This window comes from Cygnus olor, chromosome 2 (genome assembly GCF_009769625.2).
Source record: "Cygnus olor isolate bCygOlo1 chromosome 2, bCygOlo1.pri.v2, whole genome shotgun sequence".
NCBI lineage: Eukaryota > Metazoa > Chordata > Aves > Anseriformes > Anatidae > Cygnus > Cygnus olor.
In genome coordinates, this window is record NC_049170.1 from 45,387,661 (window position 1) to 45,401,962 (window position 14,302).

Genomic DNA, 14,302 nt, shown 5'->3' on the forward strand with positions numbered 1-14,302 from the left:
TTGCTGCAAAGGCTGAAGTAAATGCACAAAAGAGAAGCAAAAGCAATAGGAACGGAAAAGCAGCAAGGCATGCTTCTATATGTAGTTCCATGGGAGTGTACTTTAAACAAGTTCATGAATTCCTGAACTCCTCATGCTTAGAGTTTTATTCACGTTGACAAAACCCTCCATTAGCTTTACTGATTTTTTGTAGTAGTAAATACTGGAATTTTCTTTATCCTTTCCTGTTATTTACCTATGTTTGCTTATATTTCTTGGTGCTTATTTTCTATTCTTAAATTTTTATAGGAATGCTTTAATTGCCTTTTTCTTCACTACTAGCATAATTTGTTTATAGCTGTGTGAAATCAACTCCTTTGTCCTAATGGAAAGAGAATTTGAAATAGCTGTAAAATATACTAGCTGTTAATGCTGTAGAATTCAAGACTTTTTGGATCCTAACGGGATGCCTACATTTTATGCATTAAATCTACAGTTTTACTGTTTTTAACACCTCTCGAAAGTCTCAGCTGAGAGGCCATTCAACTGTGATTTTCTTCTTCCTGCATGAAAGTAGGTCTTGGCTGTGTACTTCCATTCCACCCAAGGGGGTATGCATTATCAACCAGGAATAGGAGGAAAAAATTAAAAAGCAAAAGGAGGAGGGGAGAGGAAAAAAAATGTCCTAATTGAGTAAGGAGATGGGAATAAAATTGTTACGTTTTTGAAAAATAATGCCTAAAATGTTTAATTGAAAAACTCAGTTGCCCTCAGGTTTGTTCCCTAATCTGGTACCTGCTACATTAGATGTTAAGTAGAGGATTCTATTCGCACTGGGTAAAATGCATCATTATGCATGACATTGTTTTAGCTTTCTATAGTTCGTAGTAAAAAGCTGAGATTAAAACAATTTAAGAACCCAGCAAATGTTACATTACATGCTACCTTTGGCTCTTTGTCTTACAGGTTACTGGAGTAGGTTATAACAGGTTCGGAGAAGTGATGCTTGATGGTGAAGTTATTCATGGTTATAACAACCCATCCATTAGCAAAATCGTTGAGGTGAGATATTGGCAGAGACAGGTTTCTTTTAATTGATGATAGCACTAGAGTTATGCACATGACATTTACTTTGTGTCATGTTTTCTCCCCTTTCCGTCCTCATCTTTTAGGCTGGCTGTGTGTGTAATGATGCTATGATTAGAAACAACACCTTAATGGGGAAGCCAACAGAAGGAGCTTTAATTGCACTTGCTATGAAGGTGGGTACTTAATGGTGCTTTTTTTGATTCATGGTAGGTGGCAAGTATGTAGAAATGTATTTTTTTCTCATTTTTCCCTTATTTGCATCTCCTAGATTTGTATTGCAACTGCTTATCTCTTGTGTTTCTTATCATTTAGAAGTCTTTGGGCATTCTGAAAGATAAAAGTTATTTAGAATTGAAGTACTGCTATTTTGTCTGCCATAGGCTAATTTACCTGTTGCATATTGACTGTGCTCTTTTCCAGTTCTCATCAGAAGTAGTAATAAGTTGATGACTGATATGTTGGTGGCTGCACCATTTACGGTGCCGTTTAAGTGCTGGGCACAGGTAGTTTGAATTGTGGACACTCTGGTTAAATGATTTTTTTTATGCTGTGACACTTGGTACAGTTACTGAGAAACATAGCAAGATATCTGAGTACTTGATTTTTCTGTGAAGGTAAATAAAATCATAAAAATATTGAAAGGTGAATGCATTACAATCTTTTTCCTCCCTGTGTAACTGAGGACTGAGATACCATCTTGCTGAGATTTTATTCCAAGTCTACAGTCTTTGACTGGAAAGGACTAAAGTGATATTTTGTCAAGAGCCCATAGAAACAGAGAAGAATGGGGATTCTTTCACATCTGTGGCAGGAAAGGGAGGTAGTGAAGGAGATGTGAAGTTCCATAAGTACTTGAGAATGGCTTATGGCAGGCTGCTACTTACGCATCTTTTTTTAATTGGCACTTGGACTTGGTTAAGGAGAGAGCATGGAATTCACTGAGTTGCATTTTGGGGTGGGGAATGAAATGCATTTTGCCTGGAATCTTCATGGTTAGTTTCACATTAATTGTTTGGGGGAATTCAGCTAACAGTTAAAAAAAAAAAAAAAAAAAAAAAAGCCATTTCAGGTTAGATCATTTGAACTTTAAATCAGTGACTTGCGTCCTCCAGACTGTCAGTCTTGTCTAATAATTTTTTATGCCCTTTTAGCAGAGAAATTGTATAGATTAAAAAAAAATACAAAATATGCGCTGGGATTTTAGATGTGTTTTGTCAAACAAAGAACTAAATTGCTAGTCATTGTAAAACTTGTCTGTGAATGGTCATAATCTGGAACATATATCAAGATCCTTGAATCAAAGATATACGCTGAAATGGTGTGACTTATGCTGAAGCCTCAAAAGAAGCTACCAGGTTCTTCTGGTGCTTGTTTTTCAGAAGTTTGTCTACATGGAGCAATGTTCTGAAAAGCAATTTTGGAAATGAAAGTGATTTATTGTTAACTAAGAAGTCTCAATAAATTGTTTAGTTGTTTGGAAAAGAAAGGTGCTTACATTATGTTGCTTTTTCTGTTTTATGCAGATGGGTTTAGATGGGATCCAGGAGGACTATGTAAGGAAGGCTGAATATCCCTTCAGCTCAGAACAAAAATGGATGGCTGTTAAATGCGTTCACAGAGCACAGCAGGTAAACTTCAATCACAATTTTCTTGTGCACTGGTTCTGTAGAATAGTTATGTACCCTGGTTAATGTCCTCATTTTTCACTTCAGAGACCATGGCAAGCTGGTGGTAGTGCACTGTCCTGGGAATATGGTTTGATTATCTAGTTTCAGTTTCAAGTTCTGAAAGAGATTAAGAAGGACAAGAAATTCTTTCTATAAAAGGCATACTGGGAAATAATTCTAAGCGTTTTGATATCTGAGACTTTGAATGTCTACCTGGCATTTCTTCCTTCTCCTCCCTTATCAAACATTTAAAGCAAGTCTGTGAATCTTCTGCTTTTTCAGGTCTGCATAGTTATATAAAGAATTAAAAGCAAGAAGATGTATCGGTGTTGAATAGTCAAAAAATGCTTTTGTTTGAAAACATGAGTTTTCTGTTTTTGATGTGGACAGCACATTGCTCAGTGTTCGCAGATTTTATGTTAGCATGTTTTGGATTACGAATACAAGCAATTCTTAAATCTCCTTTTCCATCTTTTGGTGCTTTCATGTACATATTTACATGTATATTTCATTTAGACCAATCTGAATATTTTTGTTAAGAATATTGCCATAATCGCTGCCAGTCTGGTAACTGGAGATATGTTCAACAGCAGATACTGGATTTGTGGAAAATGTCATGGTATTTCTGACCAAAAATGGCTTGCAAGCAGTCATTCAGTATCGCAGTAAAATCTTTGCTTTGGAAACAATGCATTTGACTCCTTTTTTGTTTATAGAGAATGAGGTGGTATAATCCTTGTCTGTATGTAAAGTAGGAAAAAAATCATCAAGCAGTTCCTACTCACTGATTCACTGTGTCTGATGTGTTTTCGTATGAGCATTTTTAAAAGATTGTTGAAAAATTGGAAATGGTTTAAAAAGGAGCATAAATTATTCAAAGGCTAAAAAATACAGTAGAATTAGAGCTCTGTCAGTTAAGCCTATCAGAAAAATTGAGGTATCTTGATGACTCTGCATAAACACTTTCACAGGGAGAAAACAGATGTATTAAAAAGAGCTTTTTAGCACAACAGGGGAGAGAAGATGAGAATCAGTGATTGGAAATTGAGCCAAGGCAGCAATTCTTAATGGAAAAGAGGGTAAGGGAAAGGATGAGTTGATTTAGCGTTGGAGTAAATGTTGAAGGATGGTATATTTTTAGCACTTTGATGCCATCAGAGCTAGAGTCTTTCTGAAAAATGTTGGAGTTGTGTGATACAAGGATACAGGTGATATTTAATGCCCTATGGAGGAAAACAGGGTCAGATGATGAACTGGAGATCTTTGAAGTCTAACATTCTGTGTAGGTTTCATTGCTGTCCTTTGCATGGCCTCTTTTGTTTATAAACCGTGACCCCACAATGTCTAAAATGTATGATGTCTACTGAAATGAGATACTGATTATTATCTTGGCTATTTTGATATTAACACTCTTAAATATATACTGTGTAGAGAGAGATTTCAAATAATGGATTTTTAGGTTTAGAAGCATAGCTTTAATCTGCATTATATGTTCTGAAGACTTTTCCAAGAAGTACAGATATGCCATTCTTTCTTATGTGTACATATGTGCATATACAATGTGTATTTTTATATGTATACATGTGTGCACATAATTCCTTTCTCTTTTAGGACAAACCAGAGGTTTGCTTTATGAAAGGTGCCTATGAACAAGTCATTAAGTACTGTACATCATATAACTGTAAGGGACAGACCCTACCTCTTGTTCAGCAACAGAGAGAGCAATACCAGCAAGAGAAGACGTCCATGGGCTCTGCAGGACTTAGGGGTAAGACTTTTTCAGTGTCTCAAATAGCCACTTTTAAATGACACTGTTTACTTATTACTGTTCAGTAAGTGCCACTGGGTTGGTTAGTTTTTCATTAAAATGGGGGAGTGGAAAACAGGTGCTGTATGTAGCTTAAGGCCTGCATAACAACATAGATTAAATTGCACCAGGTGAGAAAAGGTATTGCTGGTTCCTGTCATCTCCTGCGTCTGACCATAACTGAAAAATACATTGCTAGTTGATAGCTTCCACATCTCAGTATAGATCTTATTATAAATAAAAAATAATAATGTGAATGTGTTCATATTCCTCTTTGGCTCTTGGCACCTTTGTGAGTTAGGCTAGCACAACTGATTGCAGGTCAGAAGATGCCATTAAGATTACATTTTATATTAACCTACTGTGCAGATTTTTAAATGTAGCTGGAAGTATTTTTCATTAGATGATTGATAGGAGGTGGTTGTGGGTAAGCATTATACAGGTCACCATAGCTGTCTGTCTTTGGCTTCTGTAAAGAGATCTCTAGGCTGTTATGTCCATCCAGAGATTTTAAATGTGGAACTACGGGTACTGTGTGGCTGTAGTGGTTTTTCTCTGCTATGCAACTGAACTCTACCACAACCACTCTCACTCCCCCTCTTCAAAGGGAAAGGGGGAGAATATATGATGGAAAGGGCTCAAGGGTTGAGTTAAGGACAGGGAGATCACTCAACAATTATTGTCGCAGGTGAAACAGACTCAGCATAGGGAGATTAATGTAATTTATTGCCTGTCACTAGCAGATTGGAACAGTGAGAAACTAAAGGAAAACTAAAACCACCTTCCCCTCCTTTCACCATTTTTTTTTCCATTTCTTAAATCTGCTTTCCCAGAGGCCCAACTTGTGTCACTCACAGGCTCAGCTCTGGCCAGCGGTGGGTTCCTTTTGGAGCTGGCTGGAGGTGGCTCTGATCTGACATGGGGCAGCTGCTGGGCTCTGCTCACAGAGGCCACCCCTGCAGCCCGCCTGCTACCAAATCCTTGCCACGTAAATCCAAGACAGTCAAGGCTCAGGAAGTTCCTAAGATACAAATTCCTAGAAATTGGGAGGGTTCACTAGGAGTAGTATCTCTTTGTACCTGTTTTCTTCAAACAATCATTCTTTACATGCCTGCCTTGGATAACTGTCAAACAGCAAATCTTGTGTAATATTTGAAAAAAGTGAATCTGCTATTCTCTTGCAAATCTCTCATTTAAATATATTTGAGTTAAGGTTCCTACTGTAAAAGACATCCCAGAAAAATAAAATCTGCTTCTATTTAAAAACAAACAAAAAAGGGCAGAAAATAAAAATACGTTAACAGATCCTCCCTTTGTCCTCTTGCATAAAAGACCATGCGTGTACACAGAAACCACAAGGCTTAAATGGCTTTCCTTTTCCACACAGTGGAAGCATCAACACTTTCAGCTGAGAACAAATAGGAAAGTTTTCTTTAAATCTGAAATGTGTGTTTGATAAAAAGACTTCTCGTTAGAAGAAAAGAAATGCAGTAGGCTATTCTGAATACTTAAGGTTACAGATGTTGCTACCGAGGTTTAAGAAAAAAAATAATCCCTGTCTTTTGCTTTATTCTAACCTACTAGTTCAATTAGGTCTCACTTCTGAATATCCACTTGTGTTAAGCTAATTTCAAGTGGAATACTCAGATGAATGAAGCTACTCATAAATGTTTTCATCTCTGAGGCTTCTGGTCAATATGCAGACACAGTTGTTTTAATTTTAGAAAACAAATATTAGCAGTTGTTTTAACTGGTGTAAATGTTATTTTCAATTCTTAATTTATTTTTTCTTTGTCTCCTAAAAGTTCTGGCCTTAGCTTCTGGTCCTGAGTTAGGACAACTGACTTTTTTGGGGCTTGTGGGAATAGTTGATCCTCCACGGACTGGTGTAAAAGAAGCTGTCACTACACTTATTATGTCTGGAGTTGCAATAAAAATGGTTACTGGAGATTCACAGGAGACTGCAGTCGCCATTGGTATGAATAGTCCACTTTATTCATTTTTCACTTGTTTTCTGTGTTGGCAATGCCTAGCTAATTGGTTTGAAGTGTGGGTATTAAGTCTTTAATATTTGTGAGTTCTGTGTATTGGGTTAACATATGGTGTGGTGGAATTAGAAAAAAAAAAAAAAAAATCTAGTCTGAAGTGATACTTGGATTTCAGCTTGAATTGTAGTTTTTCTAATTTGGTAATGTATGACTGCTGTTTTAGACTATATATTTTTCTTACTGCATTCTGTCATAACATGCTTGATTTGACTCTTACTGTTACACACCCAACACCACCCTGCCTACCCTCAGCTTTGGATGCTTGTCTTACAGCAACAGAGAGAAACTAAAATAGGTGTTGACAATATTTAGGATGGATATGGCACTGATGCTTTCTTGATCCAGTTGTGTCCATGTAACTAACTGTGAAGTTTAAGTACTATTAATAAATTTTGAAATTACTTAACTTATTTTTATAATATAATACATGAAAGTGTAGTACTTCAGCCAGAATATAGATTCTTTATATACAGGATGATGCTGAAAAAGTTGAATGTGCACATAACAAGTACATCCCCAAATTACCAGTACTTTGTCAGTTACAGACTTGCAGCTGAGAGTTGTGCATATCCCCATCTCATTTTCTGTCTTGTTACTTTTGAATTGTAAAGTCTTTAGAGAGGACTGGGCTCTTATATTTACAGTGTACCTAACGCAATGAGATACAGACCTTAAGACCTAAAAAGTTTAAAGGAAATAAATATCTGATTAGAATAGGCTTGTTAATTTGTGTTTCTCAAGAATTCAAGTAACTTACTTCAGTGTACTGAATCAATAAGGTGTTATTGATTATTATTATTAACAATAGGGTGTTCTGCTATGGTCATTTCAAATCTGAAATGCTGCAGAAAATAATAGTTCTAAAAATAATTATGTGCTTAATGTTGGTTTTTAAAGTTTATTATTGTAACACCTTTTTATTATCTATTTCCAGCTAGTCGACTAGGATTGTATTCTAAAAATTCACAGGCAATCTCTGGAGAAGAAATAGATGATCTGGATATTCAGCAGCTTTCTCAAATAACACCAAAGGTTTGTTTTAACATGTTACTGAAATGCAGTAAAGTATATATTTTGTATTGAGAAATGCATTTATCTGTGGAAAGCTGAAATTTAACTTTTGAGTTACCAATAATAGAAAGAGGTGATACACTAAATTAGTGGAAGCTTTTAGTACAGAGTATTAAGCTGTCACAGGTCCAACAAAAGTCTTTCAGTCTAACACAAGATTGTACGAAGCTTTTCTTTCAACTCACAAGGTTATCTTTTTAGTGAGTTCATTAGTTCAGTCTCTTCAAATGATTCAAATAGCTGTGTTTTTTGTTTTTGTTTTTTTAACTTTTCAGCAACTGTATTGGAAGTTTCATTTTGCCACCTTTTAGTGAGCATCACCTTTTTGTATTGTTAGACACTTAGACAATTTCATTTCTTTGAGTAGCTTATATGTATAACACTTTAAATCTGCTTGTTCAGACAGTCCATCCTTTTGTAATTCATAAGAGGAGCTGTCTGTATGTTTAATGATTTTAGATTGATCTGAGGCCACTGGTTAAGAATTTTGAAAAGATCTGTTCATTACATTGGCTGGTTAATACCTTTTACTTATTAAATAAATAAATGTATTAACCAACATCATCGTTGCAAATGTAAAGTCATAATAAATGTAATTGTCAAACTTGTCTCTGTTGCAAAATTTATGCATCAAAACACTGTCCTGTTTGCAAAAGAGCGCAAAATGCAAAAAAAAGCTGCATCATGCTTGAGTGATGCAACTAAGCCAAAAGCTGGTATTTACAATCAAGAAGTATGCATATGGTGTGAGCACATTAACTTGAAAGCTTTGTGTCTGTCGTTGGCGAGTCTCAAAAAACAAATTTAGCAAAAAAAAAAAAAACAACAAAAACAAACAAAAAAACAAAAGAATTGTGTGGCAAATATCTGATTTATTTAGTAATACTTGTTCTTACAGGCTGTTCACATTAAATAACTAGAAACAGCAACAAATTTTCATTTGTGCACATTTGACCTCGGACACAATTTGTTTTCAGGCACATATTTAAAATCTTATTAAGAATTAAGTAAAAACAACCAATAAGGTTGATATCTGTGTACAGTCTAATGTGTCTGCTGAGAAATCTAACTTCTTATCCTGCCTCTTGAAAAGGAAGAGTAGATGTGTGTGTTATCATTATGGATCTTCATTGAAAGCTGAATTCCACTTACTCAAATTTCAACTTAGAGTAGACCAGAGATCAAAATAGTGCTGAAAAATAATTCCTTCGAAGCTAGAATCTTCATTATTTGACATTAGAACTTCAATGTCTTAATGCTATGCTACATAAAATAGTAAAATTAAAATTTCCTGAGTAGCTTGCCACTAGTGCTGACAAGAAAAGCAGCACTATTTACTGAGTCAGCATGGCAGTTGTCTGCATGAATTTAGTCAGGAAAGCCAATAGCAAGCCATTGTAACTCAGTTGTTTCACTCTTTCAGGATTTTTAAACTGCAAATTCTATCTTGAAATAAGTAGCACCAATTTTGTTTACCAGGACACACTTTGTCTTCTCTTAAATTAATGGTTTCACTCTAATCAAAATACATTTTACTGATGCTTCAGTCTCAAAGCTAATGAGAGCATAGTTGGCCTTAGATAATGTTTTTATCCTCTAGCTTTATAGTATGCAACATGAGTCTTGAAATTTCTCAAATTTTCACTGCTTCTTCATTGTGCTTTTAACAGGTTGCTGTATTTTACAGAGCCAGTCCCCGACATAAATTAAAAATTATAAAGGTATGTCTCACTAGAGACTAGAGGTGCTGGACAGCGACTATTGGTACTGTTTGTAGTGCCTTTACTTAAACTACGTTGTGGTACAGTGTGTCTAGATGAGACCAGAAATATGAATGGTTTAAAAGTGAAGTGTGTTTGAAAATATTACTTGAAAAAATATATTAAGTCCACAAAGGATATGCAGCTGCTGGGAGTCAACATCAGCTTTCTTGTATGTTGGGAGCTGGGAGTTGAGACTGTGTTGCATTGCAGCTGAGTTGACTATAGGAACTTGAGAGAACCGTATTTCTGCTACTTCTCAGAACAGGATAAAAGGGCATGAATTTCAAGTCATGTCTGAGGTAATGCTTCTGTTCAGAAGCTTAGAAACAAAGCTAACGAGTGACATGCGTAGTATAACAATTGGAAAAGCAACAATAAAGAGAAGGAAGTAAAACATTATGAGACTGTTGGAATATTTTTGAGAATTATAAGAGGATGATAACATTAACATATAAGTATAGTATCAGTCTCTCTATATAGCTCTATTTTCTCTTGAATGCAGCTTTTGTATACCTTAACTTTCAAATGTAGACTCTGTGGATATATGAACTAAAATTTAACCTAAAATCTTGTATAAAAAATTCATTAATATACAAACAAATGCATTACTTTAGGATTTTATAATGGAATTATAAAAAATGGGGGGGGAACAGCTAAATGCTTGTGTCTAGAACAGTTTTATAGGATGGGTTATTTCAAGCACTATCTAAATTCTTTTTCCTTTCTTTAGTCCCTGCAAAATAATGGTGCAGTAGTAGCTATGACAGGAGATGGAGTGAATGATGCTGTTGCTCTGAAGGCTGCAGATATTGGTGTAGCAATGGGGCAAACTGGAACAGATGTTTGTAAAGAGGCAGCAGATATGATCCTCGTGGATGATGATTTTCAAACAATAATGTAGGTGGCATTTACGTAGATACGTTATGCTATACAGCTTTAATGAAACTTTCCCTAGTGAATGAAAGAAAGACTGTTTTTTTTGCAGCAGAGTATACTTGGCCTACGTATTAGAAATCACTTAATTACTGCTGTAATTCACAATTTGTTAGACAAGTTTTGACATATGGTAGAGGTTGAAAAGATGGTTTGTACGTATTTCATTCTGGTGCAGTAAGAATACATGGTCTTCTGAAATCATGATGTATTTCTATGATTTTTGTAAAAGTGTGTGTTTTGTTTTTTTTAAAATTATCTACCTTGACTCAGAAGGCCTCATCAGGGATGGTGGTGTATTTTAAAAGACTAGGAGGAAATTTTAGTATTGACATTTAATTTTGAAAGCTTAGTTAAGCAGGCCAGAATAAGAACCATTGCAATTGATCTTATAATAAATTACAATGACTGTCAAAGAACGTTAACTCCTCTTGTTTCTTGACACTTGTATTTCTGATTAAAATAACAGAAATGACGAACTTTTTTGGTTTGTTTTAAGCTTTTTGGCAGTAGCCTTATTTGTCAAATGGTGTAATCTTTGGTTTTTAATTGCAGGTCTGCAATTGAAGAGGGTAAAGGAATTTATAACAACATAAAAAATTTTGTTAGATTTCAGCTGAGCACGTAAGTCTAAAACATCTTTGATATCAGACAGTGCTAACTACATCATGAAGCAGATGCTGTATAAATTCACACAAACATTTTAGATTTTACATAGTATGCTGATACACCGTGCACTGGAAATATCAGTGGTCATAACTGCAAAAGATTTCCAGGACTGAATTTTCAGTATGTTGTACTTCATGGCTTGTTTCATTTTTAAATAACCAGAAAACAGTGCAGTAAACAGACCTCTAACTTTGTTCTTCCTATTGAGATGTGAAAAGTCAGTAACTGAGAGGATGAAGAGTAACAGAATAGCTTTGCCTTAGGGCTCTTGTTTAAAGGAGAAGTGGGTAGTCATTCCCTTCTTAACCAGAAAATGTATTTCAATCAGAGAAAATGAGGGAAACAGGAGGTCAACTTCTCTGTAATCCATATACTGCTTTGTGGAGTGAGTTCTGTGAAACTGACTTCCTTTTCTTGCATATAAGGATCCCTATGCATTTGTGGTGTTGCCTAAATTATCTGCATATAAGATAAGTTTATGAAGCCTCAGTTTCAAAAATGTATTGAGCCTATTTTATTGAATTAGGATTCAGGAATGTGGTTTTCTTCTTCGTTGTGTTGTTAGTGTACTTTTTTTGAAGCCATTTATTTTGGAGTGGTTGACCAAAGTTTCAGAAATTAAAACAAACAAAAATAATCAAAGAAAATTCATGGAAAATATACCTCACCAACCTCTTAAAATTTGCCTAAAAACTGTAAGAAGTGTTGTATATTTTCCATCTTGTATAGTGTCCTGAATTGGTAGGAGACTTATTCTGCTTCTGAAAAAGCATGAAGCATAGATATTTTAGGGAAGTGTGCATGCCTGCTAGCCTTGGATATAGTAGCCTTAGGTTTCTCATGAATGAGTTACCCTTTTTTCTGCCCCTCTTTGTAGGGAGAGCATATGAGGGTTCAGTAGAGCTCTGAATTCAGAATTATTGTAAGCTTTGCTCACTTCTTGTTGGATATGAAACCATTTAATCTTGCACTGAAACCAATTAGTGCGTAACTTGTTTAGAGAGGTTTCTAATACCAAGTTTGCAAACAGCTAATCTATTTTCAGTCTTCTGCCTAGTTTCCTCATTTGCTAATGAGCAGTGATGTGAGTATTTTTAGGGAGTCTGAGTAGTGTGCTCTGATTGATTTGTCGAACTGGTGACAGGTGCACAGTCTGGTTGTGTTTATATCAAAAGTGTATAAGAAGTTTGTTTTTCAAAACCATGTACTTCATGTGCAATAAAAGTATAAGACCCAGTTCCATAGTGAAAAAATCAATTAGGAAGGTGAGCGTTAATCTGAAATGCCATTTTAAGGTTCAGGAGGTTTTTAAGACACACAAGTGCTGCCTTTTAATTGCCAGAACACCATTTTAACTACAGATTCTAAATGAATTCATGCCTTTCATACTGTGAAATTCAGCAAGGGAAAATGTCGGGTTCTGTACCTGGGACATAGGAATGCCTGACAGAGGTACAGACTGGGAGATGAGTGGAAGAGATCTGAGGGTACCGGTTGACAGCAGGCTCAGCATGAGCCAGCAGTGTGCCCTGGCAGCCAAGAGGGCAAACTACATGTTTGGGTGCATGAAACACAGCACAGCCAGCTGGTCAGAAGAGGTGATTCTCCCACTATATTTAGCATTGGTGTGGCCACACCTTGAATATTGCATGCAGTTCTGGGCTCCACAGTTTAAAAAGGATTTTATGATACTTGAATGCATCCGAAGGATGGCAACAAAGTTAGTAAAAGGGCTGGAGGGCATGTCCTTTTAGGAGAGGCTGAGGACAGTTGGTTTGTTTAGTTTGCAGAAAAGAAGGCTCAGAGGTGACCTTGCTGCTCTCTACAACTTCCTGAGGAAGGGGAAGCAGAGTTAGGTACTAGTTTCTTCTCCCTAGTGAACAATGACAGGATGCTCGGGAGTGGCACAAAGCTGTGCTGGAGAGGTTCAAACTGGATATTAAGAAAAAATTCTTTACCATGAGGGTGGTCAAACACTGTAACGGGCTTCCTAGTGAGATGGTTGCTGCCCCAAGCCTGTCAATGTTCAAGAGGCATTTGGACAGTGCCCTCAGTAACATGCTTTAACTTCTGGTTAGCTCTGAAGCGGCCAGGCAGTTGGATTTGATCTCTGAAGGTCCCTTCCAACTGTACTCACCTTTTAAAGTTATGGTTATGTCAGTTGTGATTTAATTTGTCAAAATCTGTATCTACTCTTAAATATGTGAAGTTTTGCTTACGAAGCAGTTATCAGTAGATCTTCAGAAATGTTCCATGCTGACAGTCATAAAAATGGATTCTTTCAACAGGAGTATAGCAGCATTGACTTTAATCTCACTGGCTACATTAATGAACTTTCCTAATCCTCTCAATGCCATGCAGATCTTATGGATCAATATTATTATGGATGGACCTCCAGCTCAAAGGTTAGTAATTATTTACCTTTACTTTAAACTCTGTTAGTGGTCTGTAGTCCTGTTATTTCAGCAAGGAAAAGGCTTGCTTGTAGAAGAAACTCTGTGAAGTATTAGGTTTCAGTGATACTTTTCTGAAACATAGCAAACATTTTTCTTAGAATTATACTGCAAATATTATAATTCAGTGTTCGTTATTTTGGTTTGCTTTAATGTCTAACAATGCTTGGTTGGGGTCACAGCATGGATATGTCTGTGGAACCTGAATGCAAGATACTGGTGTCTCTTCGGGTCCTTCCTCTGACTCTCCTCACTGCAGATAGATAGTAGGGGATCCCTTAGTTAGGCTGATTAAGGTAGCAGAAATGAGGGACATTACAAATACAGCAAATTCCTTTAAAATTGACATCTACTAATTTTGATAATGTCTGATATCACATAACTTTAGGCTTTCAAACTGCAGTGTTAGAATATTACCTGTTACTAACATTTATAACTCAGTGCTTTGAAGATGAAAAATAACAGATGCTTATTTGAATTATGTGATTCTTAAGCTGTACAGAGAAGATAAAAATCTTTTTTTTCAACTTGTAAAATCTGGTCTTCATATAGAAGCAATTATTTCTATGATTATAAAAATCTAAGTTGTTGTTTCGATTTTAAGTCTTGGGGTGGAGCCTGTGGATAAAGATGTTATTCAGAAGCCTCCAAGAAATTTAAAGGACAGCATTTTGACTAAAAACCTGATTGTTAAAATACTGGTTTCATCAATAATTATTGTGTGTGGAACACTGTTCGTCTTCTGGAGAGAGGTATGAAAAAAACATAAAACTTAAAGTAGTAGCAAACACTTTCAAAAGAAGTCATTTTTATACTAGCAGTT

At 35.8% G+C, this 14,302-nt stretch overlaps 1 protein-coding gene across 3 annotated transcripts in view; it reads left to right on the forward strand.

Annotated features, from left to right (window-relative positions):
* Window positions 1–14,302, forward strand: part of ATP2C1 (ATPase secretory pathway Ca2+ transporting 1) — a 50,212-nt gene that overhangs the window by 32,732 nt on the left and 3,178 nt on the right. For all 3 annotated transcript variants that reach the window (XM_040548404.1, XM_040548405.1, XM_040548406.1), the window contains exons 14-24: window positions 946–1,041; window positions 1,152–1,241; window positions 2,592–2,696; window positions 4,347–4,503; window positions 6,348–6,518; window positions 7,525–7,622; window positions 9,332–9,382; window positions 10,155–10,321; window positions 10,913–10,981; window positions 13,315–13,431; window positions 14,084–14,231. In XM_040548404.1, the coding sequence (XP_040404338.1) occupies window positions 946–1,041; window positions 1,152–1,241; window positions 2,592–2,696; window positions 4,347–4,503; window positions 6,348–6,518; window positions 7,525–7,622; window positions 9,332–9,382; window positions 10,155–10,321; window positions 10,913–10,981; window positions 13,315–13,431; window positions 14,084–14,231 (1,269 nt within the window). The remainder of the gene's footprint in view (window positions 1–945; window positions 1,042–1,151; window positions 1,242–2,591; window positions 2,697–4,346; window positions 4,504–6,347; window positions 6,519–7,524; window positions 7,623–9,331; window positions 9,383–10,154; window positions 10,322–10,912; window positions 10,982–13,314; window positions 13,432–14,083; window positions 14,232–14,302) is intronic.